Source organism: Lissotriton vulgaris, chromosome 4_1 (assembly GCF_964263255.1).
Source record: "Lissotriton vulgaris chromosome 4_1, aLisVul1.2, whole genome shotgun sequence".
Taxonomy (NCBI): Eukaryota; Metazoa; Chordata; class Amphibia; order Caudata; family Salamandridae; genus Lissotriton; species Lissotriton vulgaris.
In genome coordinates, this window is record NC_141691.1 from 1520560857 (window position 1) to 1520578828 (window position 17972).

The window sequence follows — 17972 nt, forward strand, 5'->3', positions numbered from 1 at the left end:
CTCACTGCACCATCCCAGTTTCAGAACCTGGCTGTATGCAAATTAGTCTGTTCCTGTCCCAGTGCATGATGGGAACAGGGCAAACCAAACTACAAAAGCCAATTCTTACTCTGGGAAGGAAACAAGCTCCCGGGGACCGGTTTCTGGCATTACAGCCGTCTTCGGCCCGGTTTGCTTGAATCCTGATGGTGCAATGAGCAAGGGTCTCACATCTGAGAATACCCTTCCACGCTTAGGGTGGACAAAAATATTTACAACAAGGGGTGGTGAGGGACAGAGTCTCTGAATTAAGCAGAAAGCTCTCACCCAGTCAAGAGATCAGGGCTAGATCCAACACCGTTTTTTAGCTCACTGCACCATCCCAGTTTCAGAACCTGGCTGTATGCAAATTAGTCTGTTCCTGTCCCAGTGCATGATGGGAACAGGGCAAACCAAACTACAAAAGCCAATTCTTACACTGGGAAGGAAACAAGCTCCCGGGGACCGGTTTCTGGCATTACAGCCGTCTTCGGCCCGGTTTGCTTGAATCCTGATGGTGCAATGAGCAAGGGTCTCACATCTGAGAATACCCTTCCACGCTTAGGGTGGACAAAAATATTTACAACAAGGGGTGGTGAGGGACAGAGTCTCTGAATTAAGCAGAAAGCTCTCACCCAGTCAAGAGATCAGGGCTAGATCCAACACCGTTTTTTAGCTCACTGCACCATCCCAGTTTCAGAACCTGGCTGTATGCAAATTAGTCTGTTCCTGTCCCAGTGCATGATGGGAACAGGGCAAACCAAACTACAAAAGCCAATTCTTACACTGGGAAGGAAACAAGCTCCCGGGGACCGGTTTCTGGCATTACAGCCGTCTTCGGCCCGGTTTGCTTGAATCCTGATGGTGCAATGAGCAAGGGTCTCACATCTGAGAATACCCTTCCACGCTTAGGGTGGACAAAAATATTTACAACAAGGGGTGGTGAGGGACAGAGTCTCTGAATTAAGCAGAAAGCTCTCACCCAGTCAAGAGATCAGGGCTAGATCCAACACCGTTTTTTAGCTCACTGCACCATCCCAGTTTCAGAACCTGGCTGTATGCAAATTAGTCTGTTCCTGTCCCAGTGCATGATGGGAACAGGGCAAACCAAACTACAAACGCCAATTCTTACACTGGGAAGGAAACAAGCTCCCGGGGACCGGTTTCTGGCATTACAGCCGTCTTCGGCCCGGTTTGCTTGAATCCTGATGGTGCAATGAGCAAGGGTCTCACATCTGAGAATACCCTTCCACGCTTAGGGTGGACAAAAATATTTACAACAAGGGGTGGTGAGGGACAGAGTCTCTGAATTAAGCAGAAAGCTCTCACCCAGTCAAGAGATCAGGGCTAGATCCAACACCGTTTTTTAGCTCACTGCACCATCCCAGTTTCAGAACCTGGCTGTATGCAAATTAGTCTGTTCCTGTCCCAGTGCATGATGGGAACAGGGCAAACCAAACTACAAAAGCCAATTCTTACACTGGGAAGGAAACAAGCTCCCGGGGACCGGTTTCTGGCATTACAGCCGTCTTCGGCCCGGTTTGCTTGAATCCTGATGGTGCAATAAGCAAGGGTCTCACATCTGAGAATACCCTTCCACGCTTAGGGTGGACAAAAATATTTACAACAAGGGGTGGTGAGGGACAGAGTCTCTGAATTAAGCAGAAAGCTCTCACCCAGTCAAGAGATCAGGGCTAGATCCAACACCGTTTTTTAGCTCACTGCACCATCCCAGTTTCAGAACCTGGCTGTATGCAAATTAGTCTGTTCCTGTCCCAGTGCATGATGGGAACAGGGCAAACCAAACTACAAAAGCCAATTCTTACACTGGGAAGGAAACAAGCTCCCGGGGACCGGTTTCTGGCATTACAGCCGTCTTCGGCCCGGTTTGCTTGAATCCTGATGGTGCAATGAGCAAGGGTCTCACATCTGAGAATACCCTTCCACGCTTAGGGTGGACAAAAATATTTACAACAAGGGGTGGTGAGGGACAGAGTCTCTGAATTAAGCAGAAAGCTCTCACCCAGTCAAGAGATCAGGGCTAGATCCAACACCGTTTTTTAGCTCACTGCACCATCCCAGTTTCAGAACCTGGCTGTATGCAAATTAGTCTGTTCCTGTCCCAGTGCATGATGGGAACAGGGCAAACCAAACTACAAAAGCCAATTCTTACACTGGGAAGGAAACAAGCTCCCGGGGACCGGTTTCTGGCATTACAGCCGTCTTCGGCCCGGTTTGCTTGAATCCTGATGGTGCAATGAGCAAGGGTCTCACATCTGAGAATACCCTTCCACGCTTAGGGTGGACAAAAATATTTACAACAAGGGGTGGTGAGGGACAGAGTCTCTGAATTAAGCAGAAAGCTCTCATCCAGTCAAGAGATCAGGGCTAGATCCAACACCGTTTTTTAGCTCACTGCACCATCCCAGTTTCAGAACCTGGCTGTATGCAAATTAGTCTGTTCCTGTCCCAGTGCATGATGGGAACAGGGCAAACCAAACTACAAAAGCCAATTCTTACACTGGGAAGGAAACAAGCTCCCGGGGACCGGTTTCTGGCATTACAGCCGTCTTCGGCCCGGTTTGCTTGAATCCTGATGGTGCAATGAGCAAGGGTCTCACATCTGAGAATACCCTTCCACGCTTAGGGTGGACAAAAATATTTACAACAAGGGGTGGTGAGGGACAGAGTCTCTGAATTAAGCAGAAAGCTCTCACCCAGTCAAGAGATCAGGGCTAGATCCAACACCGTTTTTTAGCTCACTGCACCATCCCAGTTTCAGAACCTGGCTGTATGCAAATTAGTCTGTTCCTGTCCCAGACACCACCCCCTTTTGTAAATCGATTTTGGCCACTATAGGTGTGGCAGGGTATACTCAGACATGAGTCCCTTTCTCACTGCTCCATCAGGATTCAAGCAAGCCGGGCCGAAGAGGCTGAAATGCCAGAAACCGGTCCCCGGTAGCTTGTCTCCTTTCTGGTAAAGAATTGGCTTGGTAGTTTAGTCTGCCCTGTTCCCATGATGCACTGGGCCAGGGACAGACTGATTTGCATATAGCCAGGTTCTGAGCTGGGATGGGGCAGTGAGATAAATAACGGTGATGGATCAAGCCCTGATCTTTGGACTGGGTAAGAGTGGTCTGCTCAATTCAGACACTCTGTTCATCACCACCCCCTTTTGTAAATCGATTTTGGCCACTATAGGTGTGGCAGGGTATACTCAGACATGAGTCCCTTTCTCACTGCTCCATCAGGATTCAAGCAAGCCGGGCCGAAGAGGCTGAAATGCCAGAAACCGGTCCCCGGTAGCTTGTCTCCTTTCTGGTAAAGAATTGGCTTGGTAGTTTAGTCTGCCCTGTTCCCATGATGCACTGGGCCAGGGACAGACTGATTTGCATATAGCCAGGTTCTGAGCTGGGATGGGGCAGTGAGATAAATAACGGTGATGGATCAAGCCCTGATCTTTGGACTGGGTAAGAGTGGTCTGCTCAATTCAGACACTCTGTTCATCACCACCCCCTTTTGTAAATCGATTTTGGCCACTATAGGTGTGGCAGGGTATACTCAGACATGAGTCCCTTTCTCACTGCTCCATCAGGATTCAAGCAAGCCGGGCCGAAGAGGCTGAAATGCCAGAAACCGGTCCCCGGTAGCTTGTCTCCTTTCTGGTAAAGAATTGGCTTGGTAGTTTAGTCTGCCCTGTTCCCATGATGCACTGGGCCAGGGACAGACTGATTTGCATATAGCCAGGTTCTGAGCTGGGATGGGGCAGTGAGATAAATAACGGTGATGGATCAAGCCCTGATCTTTGGACTGGGTAAGAGTGGTCTGCTCAATTCAGACACTCTGTTCATCACCACCCCCTTTTGTAAATCGATTTTGGCCACTATAGGTGTGGCAGGGTATACTCAGACATGAGTCCCTTTCTCACTGCTCCATCAGGATTCAAGCAAGCCGGGCCGAAGAGGCTGAAATGCCAGAAACCGGTCCCCGGTAGCTTGTCTCCTTTCTGGTAAAGAATTGGCTTGGTAGTTTAGTCTGCCCTGTTCCCATGATGCACTGGGCCAGGGACAGACTGATTTGCATATAGCCAGGTTCTGAGCTGGGATGGGGCAGTGAGATAAATAACGGTGATGGATCAAGCCCTGATCTTTGGACTGGGTAAGAGTGGTCTGCTCAATTCAGACACTCTGTTCATCACCACCCCCTTTTGTAAATCCATTTTGGCCACTATAGGTGTGGCAGGGTATACTCAGACATGAGTCCCTTTCTCACTGCTCCATCAGGATTCAAGCAAGCCGGGCCGAAGAGGCTGAAATGCCAGAAACCGGTCCCCGGTAGCTTGTCTCCTTTCTGGTAAAGAATTGGTCTGGTAGTTTAGTCTGCCCTGTTCCCATGATGCACTGGGCCAGGGACAGGGCATATCAATACATGGCAGTAATCATGCGTACAACAACATAGATAATGGGACCCCCTCTTTATGGTTAATTTGATGACCGGGGAAAAAGAGAGGACAACAACAAAGATAAGAAAACTTGTATTCCCCCGTGGTCAATTTATACATTCTTCTATGGCATAGCTCACAGAAACAATTAGTTAGACCTTCATAGTAATCACAGGTACCAAAAAATGTATTATTATCTTGATTATCTTGATTTTTCATGATTCTTTTTCTGTAGTGTATCAAAAATATATGTTTTCTTTTTTTCTTTTACTTTTTCACTCTTTACCTTATGCATTCATCAATTCATGAGCATAGGTTGTAATCAAATCAGTGCAAAAATACAAAGACAATTTACTATATCCTTACAATACATTTAAAATTTCAACAAATGTTAATACAGTGAATAACCAACCCCTGTCTGTCACACATCAGAACAACATACACGCTCATTCAATCATTACTACAATCATACTAAAACCCAAGAAAGACCAATTCTAAGGTTGAGGTGACACAGATATCATTTGTGTATTTCCACGCCAGGTCTACGCGCGTTTCGGTGGGTTCTGACCACCTTCCTCAGGACCATGTAAGAAAGAGTTTATTCTCCACTCAGCATGTGTGCGCAGGGTGCACTTCTAATTTAGTTACACCTAGTTCTGTATATTTTCTTTTTTCAGTGTGGAAGTTTATAGCTTCTTTCTAGTGCCCATAGACTAGATCCCACGATATGTCTCAAGTGGTTCTATTTATTCTGAGGCTTGTTCTTTGTGGCAGGAGGGGACACGTATTTCTGTTGTAGCTTTCATTACTTTACGCCCTTTTTGTTTCATGTGCAAGGCTGCCACTGTTCCTCATGTTTTCTTAAAAAAACGATGTCATGTTCAATTTTCGTTTTCATTCCAAAGTTTCCCTCAGTGATAGGAATCTTTTCCGTGTGATGGACTGGTCTCTACGGTTTTCCTGCCTCGTCTCTCCTGCCCCGAAACGTGTATGAACATTTGTTGAAATTTTAAATGTATTGTAAGGATATAGTAAATTGTCTTTGTATTTTTGCACTGATTTGATTACAACCTATGCTCATGAATTGATGAATGCATAAGGTAAAGAGTGTAAAAGTAAAAGAAAAAAGAAAAAATATATTTTTGATACACTACAGTAATCATGCGTACTCCTACAATGCAAACCCTATTTAAGTGTACCCAAGTGTACATAGCATGTATGTTAGTATAAAGCCAAGAATCCCCTAGGAAAGAGCAAGCCCCATTACCTGATGGGAGAGAACGAAGGACCCCTCTTGGTCTTGAGTTGTACACCCTGCAATGGATGTCAGACCCCTGCGTGTAGGAGCTTTTGCAGGCCAGCCCAGGACCTCAGCGTCTAAGGTCAGCGTGGAAGCTTCTCGTCTGGTCACCCAGCTGAAGATGTGGTTCTTTTATAGCTGAAAATTACCCTACCAAGAAGACCTTTTCTCCTGAGGCGGAAACCGGGAGCTACAGGCACGAGCACTCGCTCATTTTTAAAAATACTTGAGAGTCACAAATAACTTGTACTTTTGCTAAAATCTACCTGTTGATATCCTGTGTGAATGTGTGTGTGTTGATTTTAAAAAACCTCACCTTCTCACAGCTGCACTCTCCCGCCCACAGCCTCACAGCGGATCCTAACGCTGCCGAGGACTCGCAGGGTAAACAAACTTTGCCGCCATTCCCCGCCGCACTCTGAGGCCACGCCCCTTTTTACATGGCCACGCCCCCTTTTACGAGGCCACGCCCCCTGAGTACATAAGCCGCGAAATCCTAGCATCTGGTCAGAAGACCTTTTCTCCTGAGGCGGAAGCCGGGAGCTACAGGCACGAGCACTCGCTCATTTTTAAAAATACTTGAGAGTCACAAATAACTTGTACTTTTGCTAAAATCTACCTGTTGATATCCTGTGTGAATGTGTGTGTGTTGATTTTAAAAAACCTCACCTTCTCACAGCTGCACTCTCCCGCCCACAGCCTCACAGCGGATCCTAACGCTGCCGAGGACTCGCAGGGTAAACAAACTTTGTCGCCATTTCCCACCGCACTCTGAGGCCACACCCCTTTTTACGAGGGCACGCCCCTTTTAGGAGGCCACACCCCCTGAGTGCATAAGCCGCGAAATCCTAGCATCTGGTCAGAAGACCTTTTCTCCTGAGGCGGAAGCCGGGAGCTACAGGCACGAGCACTCGCTCATTTTTAAAAATACTTGAGAGTTACAAATAACTAGTACTTTTGCTAAAATCTACCTGTTGATATCCTGTGTGAATGTGTGTGTGTTGATTTAAAAAAACCTCACCTTCTCACAGCTGCACTCTCCCGCCCACAGCCTCACAGCGGATCCTAACGCTGCCGAGGACTCGCAGGGTAAACAAACTTTGCTGCCATTTCCCACCGCACTCTGAGGCCACGCCCCGTTTTACGAGGCCACGCCTCTCTAACCAAGTCCCCCTTCCTCCATAAATATGTGCATGTACAGAACGCGCAGCGGGGGAGCGCAGCGGGCGCGACGTTTGCGCGCCGAAGGCGCGCCTAAGGCAAGCCCGTCTGCGCCCGTCCGCGCCAGCTCCGGGCCTAGGGCCAGCCACGCTGCCAGTCAGTCACCAGTACCAAGAATCACGTGGACCAGCACACAGCTACTAGACCTAGGTAAGACATCCTGCCCGTCTCCCATCACCTGTAGCTTTCCCCTACCCTGCCCCTTCCGGCACAAATGCCCCAACTGTCCTTTCTCCCTCTGTCCTGACTGGACTCATACTAGGAATAGTACACCAACTACCAAACAACCCCCCCCCCCCACCAACACATACTCCATGGGTTTGGTGAACTGTCGCTCTCTACCCAGTCACGCCAATGACATCTGGCTTCTACTGTCTACCTTAGCCTGGGACGCACTGTTCCTAACAGAGACATGGATTAAAGACTCCTCCAACCCTGACATCGCTCTAGCTCTACCCACTGATTACAGTTTTACGGGACTCAGCCGTGAAGGCTCCAAAACAGGAGGAGGAATCGCGGTGATTCTAAAGAAGCACCTGAAAATCACCTCAAGAAAAATCTCTAATATTAACCCCATTGAAGCTATGTACTTCTCTATCACTGACTCCTCCACGGCTGTCTGCTCAGGGATCTTGGTCTATAACCCCCCGAACACCTCTCAATCGGCTGTCCAAGAGCTGTTGGCTGCAACAGCAGATCTCTCCCTCAAACATCCCCACTTCATGGTTCTGGGAGACTTCAACCACCACGTTGATGTAAGTAGCTGTAACCGCGCCTCCCAACTCCTCGAATCCATGCAAAACATCAATCTTACGCAAAAAGTAAAAGGCCCTACTCACAAAGCAGGCCATACCCTTGACCTTATTTTCTCGAACTGCGAGAAACTCCAAATCCTCCCTTCACTACCCCTACCATGGTCCGACCATTTTCTTATACCCTTCGAGCTACCCCTGACTCTAGCTACAAAACAAGAGTCCGCCATCAGATCTCAGGGCAGAAAATGGCACAAACTTACACTTGCTACCCTAGAACCAAATTACCACAACAGTCTTAGCCCTCTCCCGGACGACCTCAACAAAGCTGTGAGCACACTAAATAGCGACCTCACGGCCGCCATTGAGAAAGTAGCGCCTCTTCAAAGCCTGTCCTCCCGTAGAAAACAACCATCGGCCCCTTGGTTTACGGAAAAACTACGGGCACACAGAAGCATGTGCAAAAAGCTAGAATGACAACGGAGACAGAACTACGATACCGTAGCTAAAGCCCTCTATCGTCAAAGCCTTAAAGAGTTTCGTAAACTCAAACGCCAAACCATGAGCACTTACTTTTCTGAAACAATCGACAAAGCAAAAAACTCGACCAAAGCCCTATTCAATATAGTGAAAGAATTCACTCACCCCAGCGCACTCTCGACCCCTGTGCCCATGTCACAGACACTATGTGAAAACTTATCCAACTTTTTCGAAGAAAAAATTGCCAACATAGCGGCAGCAATCCTTCAGAAAGATTCCGATACCACCAAAGACCCAATCCCCAATAGCACTCATGCGTTTACCTCATTCCAACCACTTAGCAAAGAACTTGCTCTAAAACTATTTCTGGAATGTAAATCTGGCTCACCTCTGGACCCAGCCCCAGCTCTTATCATGAACGAAATTGCCCCCATCATCATTAACCCCCTACTTGACATCTGGAACTCCTCACTACTCACTGGGGTTGTTCCCGCAGCCTGGAAACACGCCATGCTGATCCCTCTCCAAAATAAAACCGGCATCGACCCTTCCTGTCTAAATAACTACAGGCCAATATCACTTCTACCCAAACCCGCAAAAGTTCTGGAAAAAGCTGTCCAAAAACAACTGTCACACTACTTGGAATCCAACTCCCTATTCCACAACACCCAGTCAGGTTTCAGACCGGACTACAGTACCGAGTCGGCGCTACTCGAGGTATCTGAATCGATCTGCGAATGCACGGACAAGGGAGAGGAGGCCATGCTAGTCCTCCTCGACCTATCCGCAGCGTTCGATACCATCTCGCACGAAAAACTCCTGACCCGCCTACAAGAAGTTGGTATTAACGGACCCCCACTTGCATGGATAAAATCCTTTCTCACAAACAGAATACAGCAAGTGATGCTAGGACCTTTTCTCTCCTCCAAAAAACAGTTGATCTGGGGCGTCCCACACGGCTCTGCCCTCAGCCCGCTCCTTTTCAATGTATACCTCAAACCTTTGGCCAAAGTTGTAGAATCGTGGGGCGTCAAAGTAACCTTCTATGCTGACGACACCCAACTGGTGTTCTCCTTCAAAGAACACACTGAAAAATCTTTTACCAACTTCCGCCTCTGTATGCTCAACATCGCAGCCTGGATGTCCGCCAACAACCTGAAACTCAATACAGACAAAACCGAGGTACTGTTCTTCAATCAAAAATCGCCTATACCCTCCAACCTCTGGTGGCCGTCTGAACTCAACCCCCCCCCAGAACCAGTTCAAACCGCACGCAACCTTGGCTTTCAATTCAACACCTCCCTCTCCTGCAAAACTCAAGTCAACAAAGTCACCTCAGCCTGCTTCGGCAAACTCCGAATGATAAAAAAAATCATCCCATACCTCCCACTGGAGTCCCGCAAAACGGTGGTCCATGCCCTGATTACCGCTCATCTGGACTATGCCAACAGCCTATACGTAGGCGCCCCCACTTACCTCATCCACCAACTTCAAAAAGTCCAGAATGCGGCGGCCAGGCTTGTCTGCAATGTCCCCTATCGCCATTCCATCACACCCCATCTAATCAAACTTCACTGGCTACCAATAAAACTCCGTATCCAATTCAAGGCCTTAACACTGGCCTTCAGAGCGCTCAATGACAGAGGCCCATCCTACCTACGTCACAGAATGAGGTTTTCACAAGCACCAAGAAACCTGAGATCTAATCATCTTCGCCTCATGATCTGCCCCCGCTTTCGCCTCACACGTACAGGGGGAAGGGCCCTGGCAGTAACAACCACCAAACTATGGAATCAGCTACCCACTGAACTAAGATTCCTGACGTCCGAACCCCTATTTAGAAAAAAACTAAAGACCTGGTTATTTTCACAGATCTAAGACCCCTCTGTACTTCCCCCCAACCCTCCTGAGACTATGTCTTCAGCGCCGGGACACCTCCGTCGGAGGTAGCTGCGCGCTCTACAAAATTCAAAATAAAATAAATAAGAAGTTCTACTTAGATATACAATGGCTTGGCATTATGTATAGTGGACCTGCGACTTTTGAACAGAGTTATTATGCCGAAGATGGTAATCCTTCTGTCTACGTCCTGGGCAAGGGTTTGAGATATGATACTAGGAATCCTCATGCATAATAAATGAAGCCAGTTTGAGAGAAAACTGATCGACATGTATTCAGCATATAACTAGGCAAAAGGTGAGTGCCAGAATCGTTATGCAGAACAAGGTAGGACAATTGTACTCAAAAGGCTGTGTAGCTACCTAGGCCTATTTTGGGATACATTGGGGTTCATAAAAGTGTGAGATGTGAACACACTGTCCTTGTGATCGAAACCAAAAAAGTGACCAAAGAGAGGATGATGACAGACTGTATAAAAAGCATTTGCAGATCATATATTCAATGATAGAGTCCAAAATATTCAGTCCTGTATATTCTATATGAGGGTATGTTGTAGATAATGTTCTGACCCTCAAGCAAACTCCGGGGTAATCTTCAAAACAAAAGAAGTGACCACAAATGGAGGTGTATTTCATTGAAAAGTAAGTGAGAAAAGCTAGTATGCAGAACAATGTGGTTCAGGACTACTATGACAAGGGCAAACATAAACATTTTTCCTTAGACTTAATTGGTGTACTTTAGCAGGTGTACCCACTGCTCGCCATTTAGAGGTGGCACATATTCAATGTGCCTCCAAAAGAATGGTCTTTGAATGTTGGCAAAGGCGGTCCCAGCCCCCACTTTAACCACCCCACTCCCCAGCAGCCTCTTGCACTCACAGCTCTCCATGATGGGGTATCTCTGGCCCCCATTCTCACTCAGGTTTCATTGCCGTCCGAAGGAGCAAAAACTTGATTCAGTATGCCTTTCACTAATTTCTGATTCAGGTGATCTAATTACCCATAATGAGTGCCCTAGTGGCCTTTAAATACAGTAACAACTTGATGCTCATTTGGAACTTATTTATAGCTCCCATTGGACATTCATTTGTCATTATGTTGTGAATGTATAGATCCTTATATTAGGACCCTCATTTAATGTCTTTGATGAGGAACATTTACACATTGCTTTGCCTTGTTTTATTTTGTGGCAGGTTACAAACTATACGTGGAAAAGGTGCAAGTGAAGGAGTCTACAACGCAACATACTTGGATCTTTGACGTGAACGAGTAGGTTCTTTTTCATGTGTGTACATTACCTTTTGTCCTATATGTTCGAGCTGTTTTCGGACATTGTCACTGCTGATATCTAGGAGCAGAACTGCAGTTATTGGATATATGGATATGCAAAGTGTTTACTCATCCAGCCTTTGACAAAGGGTTTATTATATGCGTTATGCAAGGATCCTTGTCTCACTATCATGAACATCAGATTCTAAATCTTCTAATTTATTGCTTTGATGTAGCAACAGCTCGGTACCCCTGCACCAATGATGCCTATGCCCTGCACTGCAACAGCAATTCACCCCCCTGTACTACACTACTAAAACTGAAGGCCCACGAAGCTGAGGAAGTAAGGGGCATATTTACAATAAAGGTGCAGATCGCGGGTTAGCTCCAAAATAGCTACCGCCGAGCTCCATCACTTTAGAAACGCAAGGATGCATCGCATTTACTAAAATACGGTGCACCCCTGCATTTCTCCCTGTGCTGGCGCTAAACTAAGCTGCCTAGCGCCAATGCAGACACCCTTGTACCATAGTGCAAGGGTGCATGTGTTGAGGGAATGATTGTTTATATGCAGGAAGGTGTCCCTTCCTGCAAGTAAACAATGTAGAATGTTGATTTGTAACTACTATTAATTCAGCACACATAGAAGTTGGAAATCGCCATTTTATAATGATTGTTAATGTGCAGGAAGGGACGCCTTCCTGCACATAAACAATCATTCATGGCGTTTTTCTGTTTCTATGTGTGCTACAGAACACTTCACACGTAGAAACAGGAGAAATAAAGCATATATTTTTGTTTCGCCATGTTAAGAACAGGTTCTCCCTGGTCCTAATTTTGGCACTGCCTCCTATTTGAGCCACCCTTGTAAATATGGGTAAATATGGGACAGCATCAAAATCAATGAGTGTTGCGGTGGAACACCCACTGCGAAGCCCCTATCGCCACAGGAACAGTGCGATAGGGGCTTAGAAGTATGCTCCTAACTGCCTTTGATATCGCAAAGTCCAATGCAAGCATCTGGTTTGATTTCGAGACATAGAAAAATCATGCTGGCAGAGTCTTAAGCAAATGAATCAAACCAGAAAGATGGTAGCGTTTTAAATATAGTAGTAAGCGGAGGCTGCGATGTTTGCAAACAAAGAGAGAAATAAATTTACCACATTGATCATCGGACAGAACTGAGTATTTAAAAGGCGTAGATGAAAGGGGGGTCCCAAGGATAATTTGTAGCTAATCATAGACTTTGGACAAAAACACACCATTGTAAGCATATCAGGGAAAGCTGATCTTTTTTATTTTATATTATACGTTAAACCTTTATTATGAACAGTGTACAAAAGATGTGAGACCGGAAAGAAACACATAAAATTTAAATAATAAAAAAGTTAAACTTTAAGTATACAAATGTGAATCAAATGCTGCAAAAATGGGCACAATAGTTTAAGCTACTAAACTTTAGCATCAACCCATGAAATAGGCGCATATAAAAAGGGAGTGCAACCAACAACAGCTAAGACCCGTTGTACACTCTTCGTGCTGTCTGGGCTACAAGTCCTAGTGTGTTTAGTGTTGTTACCTGAAACCCAGGCCGAGCTGAGAGTCACCCTGGTGTTAGGGAATGTGTGTTTTTCAGATGAAGCAGGGATGTTTCAAAGTGTCCGCTTGAAGCACAGATCTCTGCAGTGGGGTCTTTTTCAGTAGAGTTAAGGAAGCAGTGTTTCGGTGCTGTGGCCAATGCTCCTTGATGACATTCGGGTGAATAGTTGGCATGTATTCCTTATTGCTCTGTTGTTGAGATTCCTTTATTATTATTATTGGAGGATGCTATGAGACTGTCATAAAATGCATGCTGGATGCAGCAAGTCCTCCATGACACTAGTCATATATATGTATTTTTATCACTTACCTTTTCAGGGAGTTTTCAGGTGATAGCCACGAAGGTGATCTACAGAAGGAGTTCCTGTTGTCTCATGGACACTATGAAGGGGATGTGCCACTGACCGATAGCAATACGTACCCTACACCTGGAAGGCGGAGTTCAAAGACTGATACAGCAGAGTTCTTGGTTAAAGTCTACACTGGTGACGTGATGGGGGCTGGAACCGATGCCAAAGTGCATGTTGTCTTAATAGGAGAACACGGTTCATCTGGAAAAGTTCACCTCACTGAGTCACTGGAGCACAAGAATCCCTTTGAAAGAGCTAAGGTAATGGGGCTCTTCAATGTCCTTGTTATACTGAATGCTCAAAGGCTAGCTATGAAGGAGTGCACAGATGAGTGATTAAATGAAAGCATGATGAATAATTTCATGGGTCAAGGAATGAATGCATTTTTGGTGGTTTGGTTCTTGTAGAGCTTTAAGCTGATGTCAGCAGCGAGCAATGCACCAATTGAAAGAACCTGATCAGGATAGTATAAAAAACCAGGTCTGGCAAGGGAAAGGTGGGTGTCTTTCTCGAATGTGACTGATATGTTTCTTGACATCTGGTATACTTCCACTTCTACACAGAAAATACATTTTTTGAGACAGTCAGTTGGTTGACAAACCACAAGAATACGGTGGACTTACCAAACTACTTGTTGCTTGATTAATAGACAGTCCCCGTATAAATGGTATTGGAACACCTCATGCTGATCTGCTGTGCTAGGTAGAGCTGATCCAAGCCGCAAACACAGAGCGAGGACTCTTGGCAGACTCTAGTCATCCTGAACATTGGAGTTATCTTAGTGAAGCTGGCTCTAAACCATGTTTATTGCCAGACCTCATAAATCGGAAAAACACACGAGCACCTGGATTTGCTATCTAGGTAGAGTGCCAGGAAGTCATTTCTAAAGAGGAGACCAGATTCACAAATGGTTTTCTATGTGTAATTGTTTCTCACTCCCATTTGAAATTGGGAGTTCACCACAGTCCTGATTCACAGAGTATTTCCTGTGGTGTGAGCGGTTGTGTACACCAGGCCTAGGTGTGACTTACCCTTATATTTCCAGGAGAAAGGCATGCTTACTAATAGGGAGCTGCTTTTTGAATTATGGAAGCGTTTCCATAAGTGATGCTTGCATTACTCATGCAACTAATTAAGATCTCAATTAGGAGAAAGAAAATGCAAATAAAAAGTTTGTTGATTTGAGATTCATGAAGTTGATGTATTTGTAATCTCTAGTGGTAACATGTGTTGACTTATTTAGATAGGTTAATAGGCACTCCTGTGAAGATTTTTACCGATATTATGACTTAGTGTGTGTAGGAGTGGTGCAATATAGGAGTAGGTTACTGTTGTATTTGAAGCATAAGTGGAGCGAACTGTTTATGTTGTCAATTTTTTCCCAGTCTAGGTTGAATATACCATGCAGGATCTTGTTACTTGGGTTCAAATTCCTTATAAAAAACAAAAAACAAGAGTCGTTTGGCAAAGCAGGAACAGTTTATTTATTTAAACAGTTGGCCAGGAGAACGGTTTCAGGCACAAGATCTGAGGACTGTCTCAATTTACATTGGGTTTGTGCTCATCTTAGATACAAAAGTACCACCAGCAATGAAAGTTTCAGCCGTACTATTTATGACGAGAAATGTTGGTTGCTGCCTTGGAGTCATAAATTAATGGTCAAATGGTTACCACAGGTGGCTCTAGACCTTACGCGGACACAGAGTGGCCAGTGGTGAACGTGTCCAGATGTCCGGAATGGGGAGTGCGTGATCACTACTTGTAGGTCCTGATTAGCTGTGTGTTTGTAACTCATGTAGCATCTGACTTTATGGTGTTTTTAGGAGCACTTGTACCCCCTCCAGCAATGTATGCTTATTGGGGCAATCTCCCCTGACCATTTAATGTTGCTACGCCTATCTGTGGAATTGATCAAGAATTATCTGCCCAATACACTATTCGCTATTCACCCTCCCACCTGTGACCCATCAATCAGTAATCCCAGACCTAGGTCGCAGGGCCTGCATGACTTCCTACTTGCATGTTGAGGTAGATGTGGATTTCAGAACTGGTGATCCTATTAATAAAGATGATAGTTCATTTTTATCAATAAACACATCCCTATCCATATTAACATCCCCCCCTCTAGTTGATTCTTCAACTACACTATCTAACCTATGCATTTGTACCATTACTTACTTGCATCCAGTTCTTCCCTTTGGTCGCTTTTGACTACGACAACTTTCCTATTCACTTGCATTATACCCAGTTTTACAGCAGGTGATCTCCAATTGTATAACCCCGCAGCCCAATAGAAACACGATGATAACTGGGAACAGTGATTAACATAGACCAGATATCCATCATCACGTTAGCCAGGAGAACCAATTTGAAAACCACTCCTGCAGCAGTTGGTGCCAATCTTGGCGCAGTCCCTCCCTCTGTTGCGGTCATTAAGTCCAGAACATATCGATGCTGCATTATCATGAGGCGGATGGCCTGCTTTTCTTCTTGGATCAAATTGAGGCTGAGCTCAGTGCTGCTCATCATTTTGAACATTTCCCACTGGGTGATCTGGAGCCAGTGGGCATTAGCGTTTGTCTGCAGGGTGAGGAATGATATCCATACCCACCTTCCTCCAGCTGTGTTTCGGTGAACAGTACAAATTCTTCTGGAATATCTTTGAACCGAACCCAGACAAAATAGTCTGCCGCTCTCTTTTTGTGAGCTTGGTGCAGCAAGGTGGTCTTTTTCTTTATCAAGTGCTGGTACAACTCTGTTAGCTCTACTCCGAATGACAAAGGGCGGGTGTGTAAGGTTACCAGGGCTCACAGCCCCCTCCAACCACGAACCAGCTGGGTGTAGGCATGTTCGCCGCACTGCCAGAAAAAATCCATCAGCGTTGAGGTGCCCTGTTGCATATTCGAAATATGTAGAATCACTCTGCAGTTAGCATTTGTGCCCATCAGAAGCGTTTCTCTTCCTCTGTAACATCAGGAATACAGTTACTTTTTCCGTTCAATCAGAGGTTGACCTTTCCCTTCTAGACAAGTGTATGCACCTACCTCGGTGTCCCAGATTTCCTGACATGGGTTAGTCATACTTTCATTGAACCCTCCTGCATGCGACCCATTCCCCTTTTTATCCCCGAGCTAGACAGCCCTACAGAGGAATTTTATGTTGGGAGACCTCTTGTTGTTAAAGAAGACTGCCCCAGATACACAAAGAGTCACTCTTGGTCCACAGATGGATGCTGGAGCAGACATGTTTGTGCACTGAGTTGGAGGTTTTGCTATCTCCAAGAATCTCTACTCCAGGAAATCTCAGGGCAAATGGCATCTTCCCCTATGGTGCCCTTACTACGCATCCTGTCCAACTCAGTTTGGATATCAGTGGGTTTAGTGAAAAGGCATAATGCTGTTGGGTTGGTGTCGCATCGGGTCAGAATTACAACTACCATGTGTGGTTCTATCTTTTTGGGTTGTATCCTGGCCCTTATCCTACATCGGTAAAGGTGAATGAGGCACGTTGCCTTATTGGGAGCTACCTCTTGGGAAAGGTAAAGCCTATCTGCATTTGGGATCAACAAACAGACATAACATGACTTGGCTGATGCTTAAGAGCTAACTGAAGTAATGTGTTGTTACTAAGAGTTATGTAAAAGGGTGCTATGTAGTGCATGATGGATGCTAGTGTTAGGTTTAGTGTAATTGTAGGTGATGTACGAAAGGTCCAAATGCAGGAACTGCAGTCCCCATTAGTGAATCTCTTTAGGCCTGGCAGTTTCTCAAGGGTACTTAAGTGAGGGAGTACCCATAGTAGGCAGATCATGCACAACCATACAAGTATACAAAACTTTTGTTGTGATATTATAGTTCGAGGTGTGAGGTGTAAGTCCCATTGAAGCCACCTGCGCTCCTCCGGTGGCTGTGTTTCTTCTGACCAATTTGAAAATGTTTGCAGTATTAGGTTCATGGCTTTCATCGCCATGGAAGGGCTCGACTACCAGAAGGAATGGTGCAACCACCCGGGTGTTAAGCAGACCCCTCGCTTAGGACCTGTGTTTGTTTTTCTACTTTTACTAGCATACGTTTTGGAAATGTCCTTTTCCTTCTTTGTGGGGGTTGAAGACAAGTCACGTTCATGCACTTGGTTGCCTTCTTGGTTAACTGTTATTGAAACAACTTGGTTGATTGTTGACTCAGAAACATTACACATGCTCTGCTATTATTGGTTTCAAAGTTCCTGTATTTTCTCCTAGGGGTGTTATCCAAACACTCTGCTAGTCGCGATCTAGTGGAGCACCAGGAGGTTCCGCTGTTTGCTATGTTTTTGTAATTTTGGGGGAATAAGGGTGATTCTTATTATCTAGACGATCTTGATCTTTATATAAACCATTGAGCCCCCTCCAATCCTAACTTAGTGGTCTTTTGGACCTTCAACATTTTCGATTCTGGGTGATTAGATCAGTCATATGTATGTTTGTGAGGTAATCGCATGAGCACCTGAAGGGATAAAATTGTGGCTTTTAGTCAGAGTCCTATGGGTGACGCTAGTTCTGCCATAGGCTCTTCACTTGGTGCATGCCTAAGGGCAGTTGCTTTACGGCCTCTTCCTGTGGATATATTCCCTAGTGCAGGCTAGCTCTATTTGATATTTCCCC

The 17972-nt window shown here is 45.6% G+C and overlaps 1 protein-coding gene across 1 annotated transcript in view; it reads left to right on the top strand.

Annotated features, from left to right (window-relative positions):
• RP1 (RP1 axonemal microtubule associated) overlaps positions 1–17972 on the top strand; it is a 2616437-nt gene that overhangs the window by 2406374 nt on the left and 192091 nt on the right. Inside the window, exons 57-58 of the mRNA XM_086965756.1 lie at positions 11306–11381; positions 13299–13590. Coding sequence (XP_086821882.1) covers positions 11306–11381; positions 13299–13590 — 368 coding nt within the window. The remainder of the gene's footprint in view (positions 1–11305; positions 11382–13298; positions 13591–17972) is intronic.